Raw genomic sequence first — 22,608 nt, 5'->3', positions numbered from 1 at the left:
TTTTTTTTTTTTTGGAAAAGAGAATATTTTGGCTCCATTTCCCCCACAATTCATGCATATGAGTCAAAGCACTAGCAGGGTCTAGGGTTCTAAGACATGACAGGAAGCTCATCTTAGCTCCAACTTTGAAACAGGCTTGTCGAAGCCTGACTTGAGGCAACAATCAGATCTGTAGCTTCTTTCATGTCTGCAGTCAGTGCAACAATATCACATTCACAGGGAAAGAAAAAGGAAAGGCACAAAAGCCCTGAAACCACTGTCTGTCAGAAATATTCCAGCGACGAAAATGAAAGCATTCCCAAAAGTTGCCTAGCTACATTTCCCCACTTAGAACTCGCACACACAGCGGCGGAGCTTGTATCTCAGTTCTTTGGCTCAGCTTTAGCATGCTACTGTCTGCCAGAGTCAGACAATAAAGGCGCATTTTGTAATGCGGGGACACACACGTGTGGTCTGCGACGAACACAAAACAAGGTTTGTCTCTTTCCCTCGCCATCACGCTCCCTCTGTAGCACGCATCCACTGGGAGCCCAAACTGAGTGAAGTAAGCGGAGTGGCAGAAAGGCAGGCCTTTTTTCCCCTTTGTGAAATGGGCATCAACGCAGACGCCCCTCCGTGTGATGCATTGAAAATGAGCCCCGCAATTCACAAAGGGTGGAGAAAAAGATGTTGGGACTAGAAATTATGCAGTTTCAGGCCCTCTTAAGGTCTGCGCCTCTAAGCAAAAATTAGACAGGCGCATAACGTCATGATGCTTAGACACACACTCAAGACAATTTTATTCAAGAAGGCTTTACCACACAGTGTGTGTGTGTGTGTTGCTAATGGAATTTAACGAAGATCATGGCCACTGGTCCCATCACCTCCTGGCAAATAGAAGGGGAAGAAATGGAGGCAGTGAGAGATTTTACTTCCTTGGGCTCCATGATCACTGCAGATGGTGACAGCAGCCACAAAATTAAAAGACGTCTGCTTCTTGGGAGAAAAGCAATGACAAACCTAGACAGCATCTTAAAAAGCAGAGACATCACCTTGCCAACAAAGGCCTGTATAGTTAAAGCTATGGTTTTCCCAGTAGTGATGTATGGAAATGAGAGCTGGACCATAAAGAAGGCTGATCGCTGAAGAATTGATGCTTTTGAATTATGGTGCTGGAGGAGACTCTTGAGAGTCCCATGGACTGCAAGAAGATCAAACCTATCCATTCTGAAGGAAATCAGCCCTGAGTGCTCACTGGAAGTGAGGCTCCAATACTTTGGCCACCTCATGAGAAGAGAAGACTCCCTGGAAAGACCCTGATGTTGGGAAAGATGGAGGGCACAAGGAGAAGGGGACGACAGAGGATGAGATGGTTGGACAGTGTTCTCGAAGCTACCAGCATGAGTTTGACCAAACTGCGGGAGGCAGTGGAAGACAGGAGGGCCTGGCGTGCTCTGGTCCATGGGGTAACGAAGAGTCGGACACGACTAAACGACTAAACAACCAACAATTTGTAAATGGGGTTCTATGGTTTTCTAAACTTTATAATATATAGTTTTATCATTTTAGAGCTTTGTAGAAATATTTTATTGCTTTTAGAAAGTGTTTTTTGTGTGTTAAGAAGTAAAACCTACACAAATCCAGAATGCAGTCCCTAAGACAGTTGGATGGGGCCCCATATGCCTCATCCTGACAAAACCTGAGGCCAATTTGGTGCCAAATGTATTTTTTTTCTGCTTTCCTTTTCACACGCAGGGCAGCATAATAGTTTGAGTTCCTCACTTGAAGCTTTATGAATTCATATATTGTAACATCACGAACGGAAATTATTAATTATGTAGCTGTTGACTATGGGATTATTATTATAACTGAAATGCAACTGACATTAATTAAGATTACAGAACGCAGTGATGTAAGATCAGAAGTGCACCCAAACCATCCTGCGGGGAGCCACTTTAACTAAAATGTATTAATTGGAAGTTGATTGGTATTTTGATAATTGTATAATTTGGGAAGTCATTGTTATTGTTATAATTTGGCTTTTATTGGGGTATATTGGGAAACTAATTTAAAGATTTTATTAAAAAAAAAGAATCCACCACATTATGAAAAAAATGACTTACAAAACTGTATACTAGCCAGAACAGCAAATTAAAAATTAGGAGAAATTTCCACTAAAATGCCAGCTGATGTATTTTCATGAGGATTTAAAAACAAACAAACAAAACTGCAGATTGCTGCAGAAACATGGAGAACTTAATTTAAGATTGGGGGAAATGAGAAACCGAGGGAACTGAAATTGGCAGATCCTTCTGTCCTCACAGAAAAGAAGGCCAGGGAAAAGGTGGCCGTGCCTGTTCATTCTGCTGGGGTTCATACAAGAGAGAGAAAAAACCAACCCTGGGAATCATGACCTGTGCCTCTTTTTTCCGCAAGCAACATTAAGCAATTTAGAACTCCTTGGATTGCAGAGATATATGACTTGCCCGCTCTTGGCAGTACATCAATTGGAAATCTAGGTATGAAGACTTGCTCCCAGCCCTGCTCTGTTATACCTGCGCTGTGAGGGTTGCCACGGCAACCAGGCCCAGCTGTGCCCTACTGGCTTTATTGCAGCCTCTCATCAGCCCTGCTTGCGAAAAAAGGAGAATTGCTGCTGGCAGGCTAACCAACGGATTGTGTGTAAACTCTGTGCTCACTCTGGTTCTTATTGGGCAACTCTTGGAGCTCAACTCTCGAAGTGTTTGCTTGTTCTGACCAGAAACTTTGGACTCTGTTCTTTGATCTCTGGTATTTTTAGGCAATTCACCTGCCCTGTACCTGGGGTTTTGCTAGGTGCTATTTGCCACTGAATTTTTGCGTGAAAGAAATTTTGAAGCGAACCTGGCGGTTCCTTCTTAGACAAAACATCCTATGAATTCCAGCAGAATACAATAATAATATCACAGAACTATAGAGTTGGAAGGACCCCATTGGATCATCTAGTCCAACCCCCTGCAATATATATATATTTAAGCAGACCAGCAAAATCCTTGGTACGTGTGTTCCTAAATAGAACCAGTTTGACAGCAGATTCCCCTCTAAAGCAAAATTCAAACATATTTCAAGGTTCCTTATCAGGCAACACACCTGAAAAATTCTGAAAGAACCCAGTGGTACCTTGGGTTATGAATTTAATTCATTCTGGAGGTCCATTCTTAACCTGAAAACAGTACTTAAACTGAGGCATACTTTCGCTAATGGGGCCTTCCGCCACCACACGATTTCCGTTCTCATCCTGGGGCAAAGTTCTCAATCCGAGGTACTACTTCTGGAGTTTGTAACCTGAAGTGTTTGTAACCTGAAGTATTTGTAACCCGAGGTAAAGGTCCAGTCACGGACGACTCTGGGGTTGCGGTGTTCATCTCGCTTTATTGGCCGAGGGAGCCGGTGTACAGCTTCCGGGTCATGTGGCCAGCATGACTAAGCCACTTCTGGCGAACCAGAGCAGCGCACGGAAACGCCGTTTACCTTCCCACTGGAGTGGTACCTATTTATCTACTTGCACTTTGACGTGCTTTCGAACTGCTAGGTTGGCAGGAGCAGGGAGCAAGCAATGGGGGCTCACCCCGTCGCGGGGATTCAAACCACCGACCGTCTGATCGGCAACACTGTATGTATAGGGTGTGTGTGTCCCCACATCCTTGTGAAGGTCATCAGATCATTCGAGTTCATGGCAGCCAGAGACCAGGGAAAATAATAATAATAATAATAATAATAATAATAATAATAATAATAATAATAATAATAATTTATACCCTGCCCATCCGGCTGGGTCCCCCCAGCCACTCTGGGCAGTTTCCAACAAAACACTAAAATACAATAACCTATTAAACATTAAAAGCTTCCCTAAACAGGGCTGCCTTGAGATGTCTTCTACAAGTTTGGTAGTTATTTTTCTCTTTGACATCTGGTGAGGGCGTTCCACAGGGCGGGTGCCACTACCGATAAGGCCCTCTGCCTGGTTCCCTGTAACTTGGCTTCTCCTAGTGAGGGAACCGCCAGAAAAGGCCAAAAGCACAAAGCAAGTCATGACAAAATGAGCATTTGGCAACGACATACCTTCACCGCATAGGTGCTTGACGGATCCTTGGAGCAGGTGGCACAATAATATATGGCGTCCCCTGAATCACAGCAAGGCTTGTTGCACGTCAGTTTGAAGAGGGACCAGTTGTTCTCGCTGAAATGCAGCTCGCTCTTCTGGTCGCGCATGAAACAGTCTTCGCACTTAGAAACGAGGCGGCGCAAGGATTCCGCATACAGCCCACCTAGCTTGGCGTACACCCCCTCTTTGTTGTCAATATTGCTGAGGAGGTTGTGGAGCTGAAAGCTAGAACCTGAGGAAACCGTGGTGGACATGCTGTTCTGGGAGGAGGAACGAGGTGGCAAGTTTTTGCTCTGGCTACAACAGGCGCCGCCATTCTTAGCAGAACAGGGATATGGGGAATGGGACCCTCTGAAGGCTTTCTCCAGTGATTCAGAAGAAGAAAATGTCTGGCGGTTGATTCCCAAGGTGGAGCCAAACGGAGGCTCCTCGCGGATGCAGACGTTACTTTCCGACTGACTGAAGTTCAGTTTGGGGCTTGCGGGACCTGAAGCTCTAGCTGGGGAAGCTGGGCCCCAGTAAAAACCATCTGGCGAAGAAACAGCTCTGCTGACTGTTTTCTTCTGCGGCAGAGGAGGCGGCTGTAAAGGTTTGCAGTGCGGCCTGTCTTTGCTGGGACATGCAGGGAAATGGGTTGAAGGAAAGGTCGGCTTCCCGGTACGGGTGGGTGAACGAAGGCTCGTTTTGCACGACTGTCCTGAAACACATTGCAGACAATAAAGCAATTATAAGCCGGGGACTCCTACCAGCACGGATAAAAAAAAAGATGTTTTACAATGTGAAGCCTAGATCAAGTTCCATCTAAAAAGGTAAGCATGCCAGCCTAGGGTAATGAAACTTTGCACCCAGATTAGCCTAGGATCATTTGTAGCAGCCAAAACAAGAATGGCCTTTGGACATGGGGTCAAAGTCACGCCAGAGCATGATAAAATTATGAGACATTATATGTGTGTCTGTATGGCGGCATCCCAGCCCCCTGGGTCCTGTGCTCTGATGAGGAGGTATAGGAGCCTGTGTGCGTGAATCTCCCTCCCCATGGCAGCCCATGACCCAGGGGGGCTGGGGGGCTGGCATAGTGTGTATGACTGGCGATACAGAAATCAGCATGAAATTATCCGGCTGACTGTTTGAGCTTCTGCCTTCATTAGTAACGCAAAGCGATTAGGTTCCAAAAAGGGCACAATGAATAAAAAGGATGGTTTGTAGAGAGAATTCTGATAAAGGTGGCATTTTTCGCCAGGAAAGGTGTTAGGTGTGTGCAAGAAAAATTAAAAGCCAATTTAAAAGCACATGTTTTAATCTTAACTATTAAGAAAAAAGCCATAGGGAGTTAAGCGTATATGTGTGTACCTGGGCCGAGTGTAGACTTGTAGAAATCAACAGGACTAAATTAGTTGATTAAATTAAATCACATTGATTTCAGTGGGTTTACTCCTAGCATGTCTAAAGGTAAAGGTAAAGGTACCCCTGCCCGTACCGGCCAGTCTTGCCAGACTCTGGGGTTGTGCGCCCATCTCACTCAAGAGGCCAGGGGCCAGCGCTGTCCGAAGACACTTCCGGGTCACGTGGCCAGCGTGACATCGCTGCTCTGGCGAGCCAGAGCTGCACACGGAAACGCCGTTTACCTTCCCGCTAGAAAGCGTTCCCTATTTATCTACTTGCACCCGAGGGTGCTTTCGAACTGCTAGGTTGGCAGGCGCTGGGACCGAGCAGCGGGAGCGCACCCCGCCGCAGGGATTCGAACCGCCGACCTTTCGATCGGCAAGTCCTAGGCGCTGAGGCTTTAACCCACAGCGCCACCTGCGTCCCTTCCTAGCATGTCTACACCTCTCTATATATCGAGAAGTTCTCTCTTGCTTTAGCATTTCATCATTTTCTGTATTTTCTGCATTTTATCTATCAGTGCCATGTAAATCCACATTTAGTTATGGGTTTCCCTTCTCCCTGCCGTTGTCACACAGGGCTATACTATCTGCTTTTGATACTCAAGTAATATTAGATCCTTTCTATAATTTACTGAATGGCTCCCTCCCGCCTGCCTGCCTGCTCCTCACCCCAAAACCACTTTTAAAAGCTGTTTTTCTCCTCCCTGGAAGTCCATGTCTGGATGTGACCCCTGCCAGGAGACAGAGAGATTTTGGGTGGAAAAAGATGGCTCGGGGTTCTGCTTCTCCATGCCTTTATAGGCTGGAGATGGATTAAGTCCTGCCATCATCACCATGTCTAGTTTATCTTCAGGGAAAGTGACTGACACTGGAGGTCATTCAGCAAGTTTCAGAGCTGAGTCCCAGGTCTCTCCATTTCAAGTCTCCATCCACTGCACCACACGTGGCTCTGGTATTAAGCCACAACATGTTTAAAATAGGCGATCTGGTTGCATATGCCTACATTAAAGGTAAAGGGACCCCTGGGATGCGGGTGGCGATGTGGGTTAAACCACAGAACCTAGGACTTGCCAAAGGTCGGCAGTTCGAATCCCCGCGATGGGGTAAGCTCCCGTTGCTCGGTCCCTGCTCCTGCCAACCTAGCAGTTCTAAAGTACGCCCAAGTACAAGTAGATAAATAGGTACCACTCCGGTGGGAAGGTAAACGGCGTTTTCGTGCACTGCTCTGGTTCGCCAGAAGCGGCTTAGTCATGCTGGCCACGTGACCCGGAAGCTGTACGCCGGCTCCCTCGGACAATAAAGCGAGATGAGCGCAGCAACCCCAGAGTCAGCCACGACTGGACCTAACAGTCAGGGGTCCCTTTACCTTTACCTTAAAGGTACCCCTGACCATTAGGTCCAGTTGTGGATGTCTCTGGGGTTGCGTGCTCATCTCGCATATCTATAGGCCGAGAGAGTCGACATTTGTCCGCAGACAGCTTCTGGGTCATGTGGCCAGCATGACTAACCAGAGCAGCACACGGAAACGCCATTTACCTTCCCGCCGGAGCGGTACCTATTTATCTACTTGCACTTTGATGTGCTTTCGAACTGCTAGGTTGGCAGGAGCTGGGACCGAGCAACGGGAGCTCACCCCGTTGCGGGGATTCGAACCACCAACCTTCTGATCGGCAAGCCCTATGCCCTGTGGTTTAACCCACAGCACCACCCGCATCCCTTATGCCTACATTAGCCATCTGTAAACTAAAGTAAGTGACTTTTGAAAAGCAGAAGTGACCAGGAGAGCAGATCCTGACAAGCCTTTGCTAATGCCATGCATGACAAGGTTTGTTCTCAAGCTCTCCCAAAATGGTGAGTCTTATCATTTTACCCACAAATCCTGCCAGACATGTTCCCTATATACTAGGGATGAAGAGGCAAACAACCCTATCTGATTTCTACAAGCAAAATCAGGGCAGGAAGTGCAGTTCCCCTTAAGCCTCCCCTTCTTTGTTGAACAGGGTGGAATAAGATGACCTGCCTAACGGGAGCTTTCTTCCTTTTCTGGGCAAAGTGCCTTTATTTCTCCTGCTTTGCATGGAGCAGAGTCTTCCAGGCCACGCAGGGGAAAGCAAGGCACTTTGCCCAAGAAGCACTGCTGCTAGCCATGTTGGTTCCTGGCAAAGCTATCTTGTTTCCACCCCCCAACCCCCTTATGCAGGGCAGGGATGGGCAAATTTGCCCATTTCTTACTTTTCCAATCTTACGTTTAGCTGTCCACGTTTTGGCACCTCTTTGCCAATTTTCTTTTTAAGTCCTCATGAGAATATGTCAGTATTTCAGTGTGTAATTTTGCCTAATACACCTCAATTTCTCCTAACGTAATACGTTTTCCCTATACATTATCTAGTTGGAGAATTTCATCAGGAAATTCAGAGAAGTGTGGGTTTTTGAAGGACGGCTTGGCTGCAGTGCAAGTTTGGGAGATTTGCCATGAAATGTGAACTGAATCCAATTTCTTCCCCACCCACAGAACACACTGTGTCTCAATGCTAACCAATGCCATGGGCTGGCTGGATGCAGAGGAATGGTGGAAGGCACCAGCTGGGAAACCCCCAGGGGAAGAAGGCTCAGAGCCAGGGGATTGGTGGTGGGATGACAAGGAGTGGTCAGAGGTAGAAGAGAGAGCAGACTGGGGGGAAGAGGAGGTGTCGGAAGCTGAAGAGGTAATAGGGTTGTCAGGGAACTGCCAATGGCTCAGAGGAGAGAGTGGGAAGGGTAGATGGATTACCGAGAGCCTCCAAAAATCTTGGGGAGCAGCACTTCAGCGGAGGAAGGAAGTCCTGCCTCTAGTGGGGAAGAGTTGCAGGGTTCGGGGGATGCAAGGCAGCTCCAGGACACCTTGTCTGAGCAAAGCGGGGAGGAGGGAGGCCCCCCCCTTTACCCAAGCCTTCCTTGTGCAGTAGGCTTTCACACAGAGAGGGGAGGCGTAGGCTGGGGGTCAAGAAACTACTCTGCTGGGGAAGGTTTAAGGACCGCCCGCTCTCAGATTCTGCCAGCGAGTGAGCAAGACATGGAATAGAGGCGTTCTGCATTGTAAAGGTTTTTGCACCAATAATAAAGCTTTTGAAAAGACCAGTGAGGGATCTTGCCTGATCGCTCTCGAGCAACCACACCGATAGCCGTAACAAGGGTTTACATGGTCTCCCAGAACATGTAGAGGAATGAAGAGAGCAGAGCAATGAGAGACTAGATGGAGCCCAAGTTTGCTTGGGAAGGACCTGGCAGAGGAGGAGTCTTAGGGAGCGGAGAGATCGTGAGAAACTTCAATCCTCACTGGGGCAAGACCTACTGAGAAGAGTTCCTATGATCACTAGGCCTGCGCTGTTTTGGTTTCTTGGTATAAAGAGTTAACTTTGCTGACACCGGGTGTTTTATTTCTAGTCTACTCCTGACACCACGGAGAAAGGGAAGCCCCCTCTTCTTCTTCAGCCAGCGAATAAATGCTGTAGAAGAGAAGTCCTTTCTCTGCTAGCATGTTGGGAATCAGGCTTCTCTGGGTGTTTTTACGATCATCAAACCCACCCCGAATCGCTTGAGGGGTTTTGCGGTTTGAATGGAAAGGGGGAGGCAATTCATGTTTGGGTCGAAGGGCGGGGTGTTTGTGCATCCCTAATTCCTCGTTTTAAAAGCCATCAAGTTCTGGTACTGGCAACCTTAGCACTGAAGTGGGAAGTCCAAAGTGACTTTTATTACAATTACCTAAGCTCTGCAAGCTAAGCACAATGCTACCTGTATATCCCCGCTGTGAATGAGGCTATCCAACTGAGTAAAGGAATGTTATTGGAAGGTGGAGTTAACATTGCATAGCGTTTCTGAAGACAACCTGGCTCTCTGTCACAGAACTGGGCACTGGCTGCCAAAGAGCAGCGAAGCTGGAACAGGGTAAATATTTAAGCAACATGGCAAGCTATGTGAGGACTCAGAGAATTTTTCTTACTTGCTATTTTTTTCTTTACTTTGTAGTACCTTATTGTAGGCCAAGCACAAGATATTTGTAAAGTTAGGACAATTCACATGCAGTGCATTATTTTTATTATTATTATTGTTATTGTTATGTACTGAAGTTCTCACCCTGGGCCAGCAGGGGGATACTGTAGATAGTTAAGCAAATAAGGGATCGAAAGTGACGTTCAGTGATTGGATAGTTTTAGAAAGTTGTTACAGTTACGTTGTACTAGAGCTCTATATAAGCAGGCTGGCTGAAACCTTCAGCTCAGTTCTGTTCTGGCCTCTGAATAAACAAGAGCTGTTTGAAGAATCACTGTGTCGTCTGATATGTTCACCCACAACTTAACAATTATCATCATCATCATCATCATCATCATCATCCCTTTCCCAACACAGATGTAGTCTTCTTCACTACTATGCAGCACTTACGACAAAAAGATAGCGCAAGGGATGGCTACTGGCTTTCCTGTTGATCCTATGATTGACAGCTGGCCACCATGGCTAGCCCCTTGCAGCGCAGCTCATTGCCTGTAGAGGGCACAAGTCCTGCTCCTAATTTCGGTGACATCACAAGAAGCATGGTCCTCCAACTGCCCTGATACTTCATCATAAGAAATGCCAGACGCCTTGAATTTAAGCTACATTCAGCCCATATATTTTCAAGTTCTACGACTGCTTTTGTAGTAATGAGTTATGCTGTCCTGTCATTCAGTCAAAGGTTCCATTTGGTTTTGGGACAGTTTGGCACATTAGCAACAAAGCTGAATAAATGGGCATTCAAAAAAGCAAAGTATCATGGATACTAAGGACAGCTTATACCCACCTGAAGGGTGAAAGGAAGAGACCATGTAAAGCTTCCCTGGGGAAGTGAAATTCTAAATGCAGCTTTATAGGGCCTGTTTATTGCCCACATTCACACAACACAGTAAACCATAGTTAATGGTTTGCTGCAAACTCACTTATATTATTAATCATGATTTGTTTGAGTGAAATAAAGCATAATCTCTCAGTCAGATATAACACAAAGACAGGGATTATGGCTTGCTGCTGCAATTAGGGGCAGCAAGGCAGCAGCCACCTCCATATTCACAGTAGGCCATTAACTATGGTTTACTGTGACATGCAAACTGGGTCAATATGTCACAATTTACAGAACATGTTTCGTACATTAACCCCACAGCCCCACACTAACACACAACTTTCAGCTACCTCCATTGCCAAATGCATTTGTGTCCAAATTCAAACTGTCCGTGGAGCCAGCGGTGAAAGTGACGTGGATTCCCTGGAAAGCAGGACTGAGGTTTTCTGTAGAATCACTGCTCAGCTTCTCCAACTCAGAATTGCTTCTGTTCATTTTTAGAAAATGCCTAGAGATTAAATGTGGGAAATACATAATGAGAAAACAGCAATTTATACAAGAGTCACGTTGCATCAGATTTTGAAGAATGTGGCTATGTTTACACAATAACGCCTGTGATCCTGTTTTGATTTGTTCCTCTCTTATTTCTTTTGTCCTAATATTGTTTTGAGGGTTTTTTTGTTTGCTTTTGTTTGTTTTTTGCATACGTGCAGTGGCATTGCTACTTCTTACTGGGAAAGGTGGTAGAGAGATCAGTGCTGTGTGGACACAGGCAGGAGCACTGGATCAGCTCCCCGGTTTGTTCACACAGTGCAGACTCTCCAGCCACCTCACCACCAGTGTTAGAAAATCAGATCTAGAAGCTAGGCACCAAACATCACCTTAAACCTAGGTTACGATGGCTGAAACGGAATGTCTATTCACCAGGGGGTTCGGTCAGATGACCCTACAAATCTACAATTCTATGATCTCAACTACATTGCTTGACTGTGGCTTGCTCTTGCAACAATTCACTTGTCCCAATATGCAAGAAGGAGAAACACACACAGTGGAACTGGAAATGGTATTTACTATGAACTAAGGCAGAGCCTGTTAAACTGTGGTTGCCAAACTGTGTTAAACTGCGGGGACGCGGGTGGTGCTGTGGTCTAAACCACAGAACCTAGGACTTGCAGATCAGAAGGTCGGCGGTTCGAATATCCACGACGGGGTGAGCTCCCGTTGCTCAGTCTCTGGTCCTGCCAACCTAGCAGTTCGAAAGCACGTCAAAGTGCAAGTAGATAAATAGGTACCGCTCCAGCGGGAAGGTAAACGGTGTTTCCGAGCGCTGCTCTGGTTCGCCAGAAGCGGCTTAGTCATGCTGGCCACATGACCCGGAAGCGGCCAATAAAGCGAGATGAGCGCCGCAACCCCAGAGTCGGCCATGACTTGACCTAATGGTCAGGGGTCCCTTTACCTTTACCTTTAAGGCAGAGGTTGTTAAACTGTGGTTGCCAAACTTGAGCCCAGAAATCTCCATATACTCATCACTGGACCCAGGCCAGCAGCAAAATGCATCTGGTTAATTTCAAACTCTGCTTGCTGCTACCAGTTTCTGGTGGAGATGTTGCTGTTGGGAGGCCAGGAGCATGCCACCCTACCCACCCACCCTACTTCAGCCACACCTGCCTGCATGAACAACACAAGGTAAGAAAGAGAGAAGGCCAAGGAAATCAGAGAATGGTCTCAGCACACTGTTTGGTCAACACCTTGGTATGTGATGGCTTGGGAGAAGTAAAACGGTTTATTTCTGAGCATGCATACCAAGATACAATTTCTGGTGACACACTGGTGCTCTTCCTTCTAAATAAGACTTTCCACAAGTCAATAAAAGCTGCTGTCACTTCAAAGGCAACTACAGGACTCAAATGCTGGGGACACTGTTCTTAGTGAGGTCTGTACAACATTACCTTTGCATCCCTGACTATCGGCGCTGTATTGCCGCAGTAGCACGTTTCTATACATTTCTATACATTTCTATTTATTTCCTTCCCTTTTCCTCAAAGGACTCAAAGGACTCAAATTGATCTACAGAGCTAATCTTCCATCTGCAAAGATTTCCTCCATTTCTAGCTCAGGGGGTTTCTACATGCATGCAGAAGGCAAAACAATAGATTTGCTTTTGTTTTCTACACACAGTATATTTGCAGAAAGCAAGCGAAGCACTGCGTTGAAAGCTCCTTTCCAAGGTACAATGTCTTTTTGATTAAAAAGGAACAAACAAATGCCTACCGACCCAACATGTCTTTATCTGTAGCTAAAGATCACAACAGAAGCTCACAAGGCTTATTTTCTTACCACGATTTACAATTTCATTTCCCCATTATGCCAACAATACAATGCTATTTTTCTGCATTATCTCTTTTTCAGTTATTTAATGTTCTTTAAAAAACAGCTTAGCCCCCAATCCCCAAGCACAATTTTGTAAGTCCATGTCATTTCAGTCAAACTTAGCTTTCAAGCCGATATGCAGCCTTAAACTTGTCTGATATCCCTATAATAATATATATTACTAAACTGACTGTATAATTTTTACATTTCATTTCTATCTGACCCAATTTGTTTCCTTGGGAAAAAACCCCTCATGCAATATATACACATCCGTACGTATAGACATATATCCAATCATGTTTTGTGGATTGCTGGTTTTTTTGTGTGGTTTTTTTTTGGAATGGCAGAAACCTGAAGGTTTCATTCTAATGCAGAGATGGAGAACCTTTGTCCCTCCAGGTGTTAGGAATCCAACTTCCATCAGCCCCCCCACCAGTGTGGTCAATGATCAGGGGGTGATCAGGGGGTCAATGATAGGGGGTGCAGGCTAGAAACACCTGGAGGGTCACCCCAGTTCTAATGGTGTTAAGGTGAGCCAGACTACTCAAGATACTTCAGGGACCCTTCTCCATGTCCCTCCATCTTACAATGTCTGATGAGTGGATTATACAGAGCCTTCTGGGTCATGGCACCACAATTGTGGAACACCCTCTACGGACCTATCATTACTGGTCTTTGAGCAAGTTGGCTATTTTGGATGGCATTCGAAGGATAACGCAAGTAACTTCAGTACTATGTAGACTGTTGTGTTTTGCTGCTGCTTTCTTTTTACTTGACTGTTTGCTTTTTCATATTTTTAGCAAGCTTGTTGTGGTTTAATATTTGTTTATATTGGATTTTGTTAGCTATCTTGGCTGTTGGTTAGGCAGGGAACCATATTTAAGCAAATAGTTTTTTTGTTTAAAGCAGACAACAGAAAACAAAAAATGTCTAATAGACAAACACAGAGAAATTTTGCCACTTTTTAATATTCTATAACGAAACAGCTCCTTCATGTTGATATAACAGGCAAGAGACATAAATTTAAAATATGAAAGTTTAAATTATCTATCTCCCAACATATTCGGAGCTTAAGAAAAATATACAAAAAGACCCCGCAGGAATTAACAATACAGAAGCCTCCTTTTATAGTTGTGCCTCATAGTATAAGCAATAATCCTTAATACAATTTCCTATTTTCCTCTAAATTGGCCTCATTATCAAGCACATCTTAAGCTTAATTTAAGGGTTAGGATGAGAATCATAGAAACAGGGAATTTCAGAGTTGGAAGGTACCCCAAGGATCATCTAGTCCAACCTTCTGCAATGCAGGAACGCCAAATAAATCATAAATGACAAGGCACACAGTTTCCCTATCCAATAACCTTTTCCATATCCAAGAGTCATTTAGGGCTTCTCTTTCTCTCTGTCTCTGACACACAATCTACACACAACATATTATCAATTCTCTAAGAAATTATTAGTTCCTGGTTTTTCAGAAACAAATATATTAATGGATCAATGCAATGCAAGTTTTCCTTGGATGCCATTCCCAACCAGCTCAACAGGGTAAGCAGGTCTAACTTGTCTCTTTCAAAATCCATGTTATCTATCCATGCTAATATCTATTTATTAAAATATGTGCATTGTGACTTTGCAATCTAATGATCTACAAAGCAACTAGCAAAATTATTAAAAATCATGATACCGATTTTTAAAAAAATACTTAAGAAAGCAAAAACAACAACAACACAAAAATAGTTGGAACACGCTAACCATAGGTAACACACCACCCCAGCAAACGGTTTAAAACCAGATCAGACTAACTTACCATCCCAGTAAATGGTGCAATACCAGATCGAACTTTTGTTCAGGAGGGTTTGACATCCTAACATCAACACTGGCAGAGCAACATAAGCATTCAGTGGCGCAATTTCGGGACTGGAGATCTTTTCAGAAGCTAGCTAGCTGCATTTGCAAAGTACAGCCCTGATTGTTGTGAAGTCATATATGCGAGGAGAGCTCTCTTTATTCCCACTGCCCTGGTGCCTTATACAAAATGCACTTTCTGAATAGGGGATAAAACAGAAACAGAAATCATCGCTGCTTGGGGAACAGCCGCTCTTGGCCTTGCCTATTACTGCCACACCAGATAATAACCTCCAGCACTCTCCGTAAAGTATTGTTTATTTCTGATCTAACATATAAATATACATGGCACTTTTCAGGGACACACACACACGTAATCCCTGCTCAGGAGAGCTTTCCATCTGAAATTCCAACAGCAGAGATGAAAGTCAGGGAAGTAAGGAAGGGGGGGGGGGAGGAAGGAAGGAGAGGTACAGTATCTGTAATGCTAAATTACAAAATGAGGATAACTTTAAGAAAATGTGGCAATTGAGATTCACGCCATGAGCCCCACAGAGCTGTTGGGATCTGTCTTTGGGCTGGCAGTCTCTGATGCAGCAGGAGGAGAAAGGAATAGGTGGTTGGGGAATGAGACTAAATGATGAGGAACTGGGTCAGAGGGAGAGGGATCTGCCCCAACTTCAGCTGCTTTGGAGAGGGGAGCAGGGATGGTGGTTGTCATCCCTGACCTGAGGGGGGCTTTGAGCAGATGAAGAAGGAAGGCAGAAGCGACTGAACAGGAGGGTGCAGTCTTGTCACCTAAAACCAGAAGCCACCGTCATAGGAGCAGGCCCACCTACCCCAGGGGAGAACACTATCCTGCAAGGCAAGCAAGACTTGCAAGTGAGCACACCATGCCTCGTCTTTAAAAGCTTGGCGAGCAGGGCATGTAAACCTTGTTGGGACATCTTCATTGCTTCTGTCCGAATCTGAGCTTCCTGCCCTGTTCTTGAACTCCTGCTGAGCCTGCACCATTTTTTGCTCGAATACGAGAGTCTCAGTGGGTAGGACATGGAAATACCACCCAAAGTGTCCTCAAAAGGTGAGAACAGAATTCATGACAGATACAGAAGGTGACGGGAAGCTAAAGCAGGGACTGAAGGAGGTGCATCACCCGATCAGAGCAATGATAAGCAATGGGTTTTTTTGGAGGGGGGAGTTTTGGACAGAGGTGAGAAGACAGAGAGATGATAAAGGACAGCCAGAGAAAAGAAGGTTACAGGAGTTCAAGGGTGAGACTGGAGGTAACAAGACGATGGATCAGTGTGTTCACCAGGTGGGCAGAGAGGGGGTGAAAACACAGGGATCATCTATTCTTTTTTTTCATACTGGAACTGAAAACGAGCAAAACATAATGATACTTCATGGGGATTTTTGCTAATAAACAGAGCGGATTTGCCAGCCACAGCCAAGTCCAAAACTCCCAACTGTGTCTTGCCTAAATAAGAATCACAGGAATTCTTATCCAGTTTCCCAGGGTGTTACCCTTCCCTTTTCTTGTCTAAGACACGAGTTGCTGAAAGACTCACAATTTCTTGTACTGGAAACCAAGTGGTGTAATTTTACTGGTATTGTTTTGCTTTAATGTACAGTTCTCAAACTGACCTTTTCTTTTCCATTTCTGATACGATTAAACAACCTGAACTTCTTTCCAGGAGTCTTGCAAAGTGGTGGACGCAGAAGTGCTTCTTTAGTGTTTGCCATCAAGGTGGCATTTCCACTGCCTACTCTGTGCGCTCCTAGGCTTTAGCTTAGAGCAAAGTGGCAGCAAGCATGGGAAGGCCAACCAGCATGACAAATTTCAAATTTTGTGCGAGATTATATTCTGCCTGTTAGCATGACAGAAACACAAGGGAGTTGGCAGTGTGGCAAAATGCTTACCGTGATTCCAATAGTAGGACTACTCTCTGGAAAACAGCAAACCAAGAGTACTTCTGACACCTTAATACTAATTGAGCCATTTATCAAGTTACCTTTTAAAGATGTGAGTGTGCTCTTGAGGGAGATAATTGACACAGGCTTGGCTGTTTGGCCATTGATTTGACAGGGGTTGAATGGTTGTCCAAGCTCTACAACATGGACGCAGTGGCCTGCTTCAGTCATCACCCTAAACCGTGGTTTCCTTAACCACAAGTTGTTGCACAGATGATAACACAAGCCATAGCTTGTTGGTTTTTTTTTTTGGTTGTTGCTCTAAGTGCTGTTCATTCTCCAACTGCTCATGCCTCTTGTCTTTGAGGTTTGGTGAGCTTTCGAGGTGCGGTGGTGAAGCAAACCATGATTAAGGGTGCTGGGTTCACATGTAACACCAAGCCATGTCTTCAGGTGGAGGTTTGTTGGTGGTAAGGTGCTGGGCAGGGTATCATTAGTAAGTCATGGTTTAATAAACCATGGTTTATTGTTATGTGTGAACCAAGCCAGTATGTGCACAAGAGAGAAGGCATCAAGGACTAGGTGAAGGGGGAGAAGAAACAATTTTCCATGGTCCTCCTCCAACTGAGCAGGGTTAATATGTGCTGAAATTTACCAGCCAAAATTTGGCTGCACACCTCTAACCTACTCTTAACACCAATTCATACAAAGAAGTTGGCATCCCTTTTCATTTATAGACAACATTTCCCTTTCTATACCTGGAAAAGAGGTTTGTGAAATGAAAAAGCTTGTACTTTTGTAACAACCAGTCCAATAAATATTGTATTACCAAGCTTGTAAAGTCAGAAGAATGCAATGAAACTTAACAGCACACTCCAGCCTTCGTCATACACTTGACTATAAAATCTCTTTCGCCTCAAAAATGATCAAATCCTGTTCTCTGATGTCACATTCAGTTCAAGTGTGTAACATATTTAATGTACAGAAACCTAAATAAAAGATAGGGAGAAACTGATTTCTTCCCTTCCTGTATTTCACTATCCCAAAACCCGTTCGATCATTAAAAAACTGGAGCAACATGTATTTTGTTTGCACAGCTTGAGACAAAAGTTCCAGTCAAGTGTGGTTCTTGAAGCAAGTGGAGTTCTTGGCACTTTTGAGGTGAGCCAAGTGTACATTACCAAACGCTCCAAAGGTGCAATTCTATACCAGCCTACTCCTAAGTCGCAATGAATTCAATTAGGCTTACTCTCAAGTAGGTCAGCAGCCCTCATTTGGATTCATAACCTCCTCCACTCCCCACATTTCAGTATCAACAAATGAAAGAAGTACATTTCCCCAGAAAATATGGAAAGTGTGCTAAAATTTTCCTTCTTCTGTTATAGTTTACAGTCACGAGCAATGCCAAATGCACAGCGCCTGAGGGTGTGCAGGAAAATTTGGAGGAGATGGGGTGCCAGGTTTGACACTTTTGCAGAACTTAGGTGGGGGAACTGGCATAATTATATTACTGTGCTTTCCAAAGTATATATGGCACTGCTTCTTCTCTGCTAACCAAGGCCAATGAATTAACACAAATGTGGACATTTCTAGACCAAGGTATTTCTACATGTGAATAAAGCAAAGATCCTTTTCAAAACTATAGAGCCTTATCTTTTTGAGGGGGCCTTATCTAAACTTCAGGACGCAGGTGGCGCTCTGTGTTAAACCACAGAGCCTAGGGCTTGCCGATCAGAAGGTCAGCGGTTCAAATCCCCGCAACGGGGTGAGCTCCTGTTGCTCGGTCCCGGCTCCTGCCAACCTAGCAGTTCGAAAGCATGCCGTGCAAGTAGATAAATAGGTACCACTCCAGCGGGAAGGTAAATGGTGTTTCCGTGCTCTGCTCTGGTTCACCAGAAGTGGCTTAGTCATGCTGGCCACATGACCTGGAAGCTGTACGCCGGCTCCCTCGGCCAATAAAGCAAGATGAGCGCCACAACCCCAGAGTCGTCCACAACTGGACCTAATGGTCAGGGGTCCCTTTACCCTTTACCTTTAAACTTCTGTTGCTAATGACAGGGCATTTTCCATTGGGGTGGGGATCCCCCTTTCCTTCTAAGATTTTATCTTGTGTGATTTCCCCAAGAAAATTGAATAATTTATAAATTTCATTTCTACACATAATTTGCTCAGTATTAACAAAGCAAACCAGATAGCAAAGCAAAAATGAAAGACATGTACATGTAATAAGACATCCCCAACACAGGGAGCTGTTATGTACATGCACAATTCTACCACCTCTATTGAAGGAACTCTGAATTTTACCTTTGTAAAGTAGGCTGAGTGTGATGGACTGACAGGACACTGATGGGAAAGCGGGCTGGAGTCTGATTCGGGAGAGGGGGGTCAGTGATTTGTGGGGAACTGTACCAGCCAGGAGGCTAGAGTCAGAGGCAGGAGAAGCTTCAGAGCTGGAGAATGGAGCACAGGGTGGGTCAGAGGAAAAGATAGGTCAGGCAAGTGAAGGGCCAGGTGCTTCCCCACCCTCTCCTGCACCACTGTCTCCCAGAACCAGGAGGGGACTGAAAAGCGAAGAGCAGAGGAAGTTTCTATGTAGGCGTAGTCTCCAGCTGCATGTGTGCAGCCCGTCGGGGAAAGGTACATAAACTGGTGGAGGGTGAGAGGTCCCTGGTTGCTGCAACTGTGCCAGAGAGCATGGATCTGGGAATAGATGCTTAGAATCTAGATTAGTGTGCATACGGATCCAGAACTGTGTTATCTTTGACAACAGAGAGTTAACTATGTGCCTTCTTTGGGTGGGAAACACCCTTGACAGCTAGCTTCTACACACACTCTCTCACACGCCTCTTCACCCACCGTTCAGGCAAGCAGGAGGCATTATCAGAGTTCAAGGACACATTACAGCCATGGTCATCTAAGGAGGGTGCAAAGAAGGGCTGCTAAGTTCCAGATGACTCACAGGAAGCCTGGAGAGCCATATTTGGCCTCTGGGCCTGAGGTTCCCCATCCATGAATTTGGGAGAACTGAATCTTGGGAGCTACCCTGGAGTTACTGCTCACTCTTCAGAATTGTAAGCAGGAGACCGACTGGAAGAGAACTTGGGTTTATATGATGTTTCCCCTGCCTCACCCTCACCATAAAATTCCATGTTTACCTGGACAAAGGCTGGGATCACCTTGAATCTGCAAGACTAAAACCTCTTTAAAGAGAGAAGAGCACAAGTTCAAGGCTGACCCATAGTTTAGGTAAACTGGTGGGGCAGGGAACATCTGAAAAAGCCATTTGAAGTTGAAAGAAACAAAGGACTTACAACACACAAGGAAATAAATGTACGCAGCGCAAACAAACCTATACCTGCACACATATATTTAGAGGTCCTACTGACTTGCTCCCAAATTAAGTGCACACTCATCTATAACCATATTCCTTAATTTAAGTTATAAACCTAATCTGAGTATGAATTTGGATCTAGAAGGTAGAAAGGCTGAAGATGTACATATTGCCAATCATTATTTTTTATTGTTGTTCTACAGTTCCCTTTCCAAAGGGGTCGTGGCTTTAAGTGCTAAAAATATCTAAATGGTGGTCAATTACTTTCCATCTCTCACAGTGAACCTTTTCCTTCTTTAAGTGTTGCCTGCGGCATATTTCAGGGTAACGCACAAAGGCGGACTCTCCCTTTCCACCGCTTAACACAAAATGGGTGATTATCTTTTGTGGAGATTACTTGCTCGTGGACCATTCATCGAGACAAAGGTTCTTTCACAACATCCCTTCTCCCCCTCCATCGTAACCTAACAGTTTAGAAATTCAGAACGGTTATATCTAGAAATACAGGGCATAATTTAAATTTAATTTATTCATTCATTCATTCAAGTGTTCACGGATTTCAGTTTGGAGACAGAAGATGCAACCTAGGAGCTTAAAAAATAAAAATGTAGCTCTCATGCTGGGGTTTTGGTTTGTGACTGGATACAGGAGCAGCTCCCCAAATGTTGTTGGACTATAACTCCCAGCAGCCCCACTTAGCATCATGGCCAACGGTCAGGGATCATGGGAGTTGTAGTCCAACAACACCTGCAAGGTACCACATTGGCTACCCTTCCGTAGTTTCTTCTTTCTGTGGAAGTGAGTCGGTGCACAAGTGATGGGGCTGCCACAGTGCAACTGGGCACTGTGGTTCTGCCCCACCAGGAAAACCACTTCTGTCCCCTCTCCCCAATCTATAGAAAAGCAGAAATGGGAATTATTTGCAAACCTAAGTCCTTACGTGACACAACACCATTATCATCATCATGTGGAGCAAGGTTCTACCCTAAGACCAAAATGAAAGGGAAATGTCCTAGGTCCAGACCTTGTAGGACAGGACTTGAAGCTTGTGAGATCTCCTCTTTTTTTGTTCCTTTTATACTAAAACTTCAAGGCGCAAATTCCACTGAAATCGATGGTCTTACTCCTGAGTAGACATGGCTTAGGGCTGTTGGTCTCCTTAGAAGCACTGAGAACTGAGCTGGTTCAATAAAAAGCTAAAAACAGCCAGGTTTTTAACGGGTGTGAAGATCACAGCCCATTTTGAGATGCAAGTTAGACTCAAACGGTTGCGGACGAGTAGATGGCTGGTAAAATGGCTACATCTTTCATTTTGACGGTTTGGGAGTAAGCCTCTCACAGAAACTAGTCTTGTCCAGGTGTGGAACGGAAGGGCATTTACAGATAAAAACCAACGCTCCTAACTCTCCTTGCATCAAGGCTTGTTCCGAACCAATTCAGAAGGTAAAAAAGGAATGGATGACGTGAGAGGCAAGAGACCATTGTGAATAATGGATCGGGGAGGCCTTTGTTTCAGTATTTGTGCTTCCCTGCTCATGACACCAGCACCGCACTGTGCCATGCACCTGTTATGGCCCTTCCTTCCTTGTAGGTCTCCATTTTTAAAATCACACTGAAGTTGTAACCATAGCTGTCAACTTACAGATTTGAAAATAAGGGACCAGCAGCCTCAAAAATAAGGGATCAGCTGCCAAAATAAGGGATTTTGCTATTCCTCCTCCCTCAGGCCACCTCCTCAGCTGCCACCACCGCTGCCGCCTCCGGGCTCGCGTCTCTCTCCCTCCCCCTCCTCTCTCGGGCAGGGCAGGGCCAATGGAACTCCTCGCGCCAGGACGATGGCGCCAGCGCACGCTCTCTCTCGTGGCGGAGGACCCCGAGACGCTGCTTCCCTCCCGAGCCGGGCGAGCATGAAACCCAGGAAATTTAAGGGACATCATCAATAAGGGACAGCAGCGGGACACGGTGCTGGGATAAGGGAGTTTCCCGCCAAATAAGGGACGGTTGACAGCTATGGTTGTAACAGCACAATGCTCCAAAAGGAGATCTGCAGGAGTGGAGGAGGCCAGCGGATGAGGAGGCAGCAGCAGACGGATCCGCCACCTCTCCCAGGGGAGTCCAGATCTCACACCAAAGCAGTTTGCTCCACCCCGCTTTACCAAAAGGCTGGCTGCGCCAAGCTCACACAAAACCCACTCCTGGTTTTCTTCTAAACTTTCCTCATACCAGCAACCCAGGTGGAGAGGAGGAAGGAGAGCCTTTTCGTTGCTGTTACTGTTAAATAGTTGGGAGTCGGAAACTCTGCAAAACCTACTGTAAATCACTCAAGAGATCTACCAGCAGATCCCGATATACCGTATTTTTCGCTCTATAGGACGCACCCGACCATAGGATGCACCTTGTTTTAGAGGGGGAGAACAAGAAAAAAAACTCTCTCCCTCTCTGCACAGCACCCCTTCAGCGAAGTGGCCGGAGAAACGGAGCCGCTTCCATTTCTCCCCCCGCTTCGCTGAAGCAGCGCTGCGCAGAGAGGGAAAGCTGTGCAGCACCTCTCCAGCGAAGCTAAGCCAGGAGGGCAAGAGGGGTCGGTGCGCACTGACCCCTTTCGCTATCCAGGCTTCAGCGAAAGAAACGCGAAGCCTCCGGAGCGCAGCGGGAGCGCTCCCACTGCGCTTCGGAGGCTTCGCGTTGCTATCGCTGAAGTCATGGAGCCTGCATTCGCTCCATAAGACACACACATATTTCCCCTTAATTTTTGGAGGGGGAAAAGTGCGTCTTATAGAGCGAAAAACAC

General features: G+C 45.6%; 1 protein-coding gene across 5 annotated transcripts in view; it reads right to left on the bottom strand.

The window, feature by feature from the left end:
• The window catches only part of PRAG1 (PEAK1 related, kinase-activating pseudokinase 1), an 81,806-nt gene that overhangs the window by 5,885 nt on the left and 53,313 nt on the right, over positions 1-22,608 (bottom strand). For all 5 annotated transcript variants that reach the window (XM_081893775.1, XM_081893776.1, XM_081893774.1 and 2 more), the window contains 2 exons: positions 10,708-10,865; positions 4,081-4,820 (listed from right to left, as the gene is read on the bottom strand). In XM_081893775.1, the coding sequence (XP_081749901.1) occupies positions 4,081-4,820; positions 10,708-10,865 (898 nt within the window). The remainder of the gene's footprint in view (positions 1-4,080; positions 4,821-10,707; positions 10,866-22,608) is intronic.

The sequence above is a fragment of the Podarcis melisellensis genome, assembly GCF_964234715.1.
Source record: "Podarcis melisellensis genome assembly, chromosome: 17".
Lineage (NCBI taxonomy): Eukaryota > Metazoa > Chordata > Lepidosauria > Squamata > Lacertidae > Podarcis > Podarcis melisellensis.
This window is presented reverse-complemented; position numbering and strand designations above follow the sequence as displayed.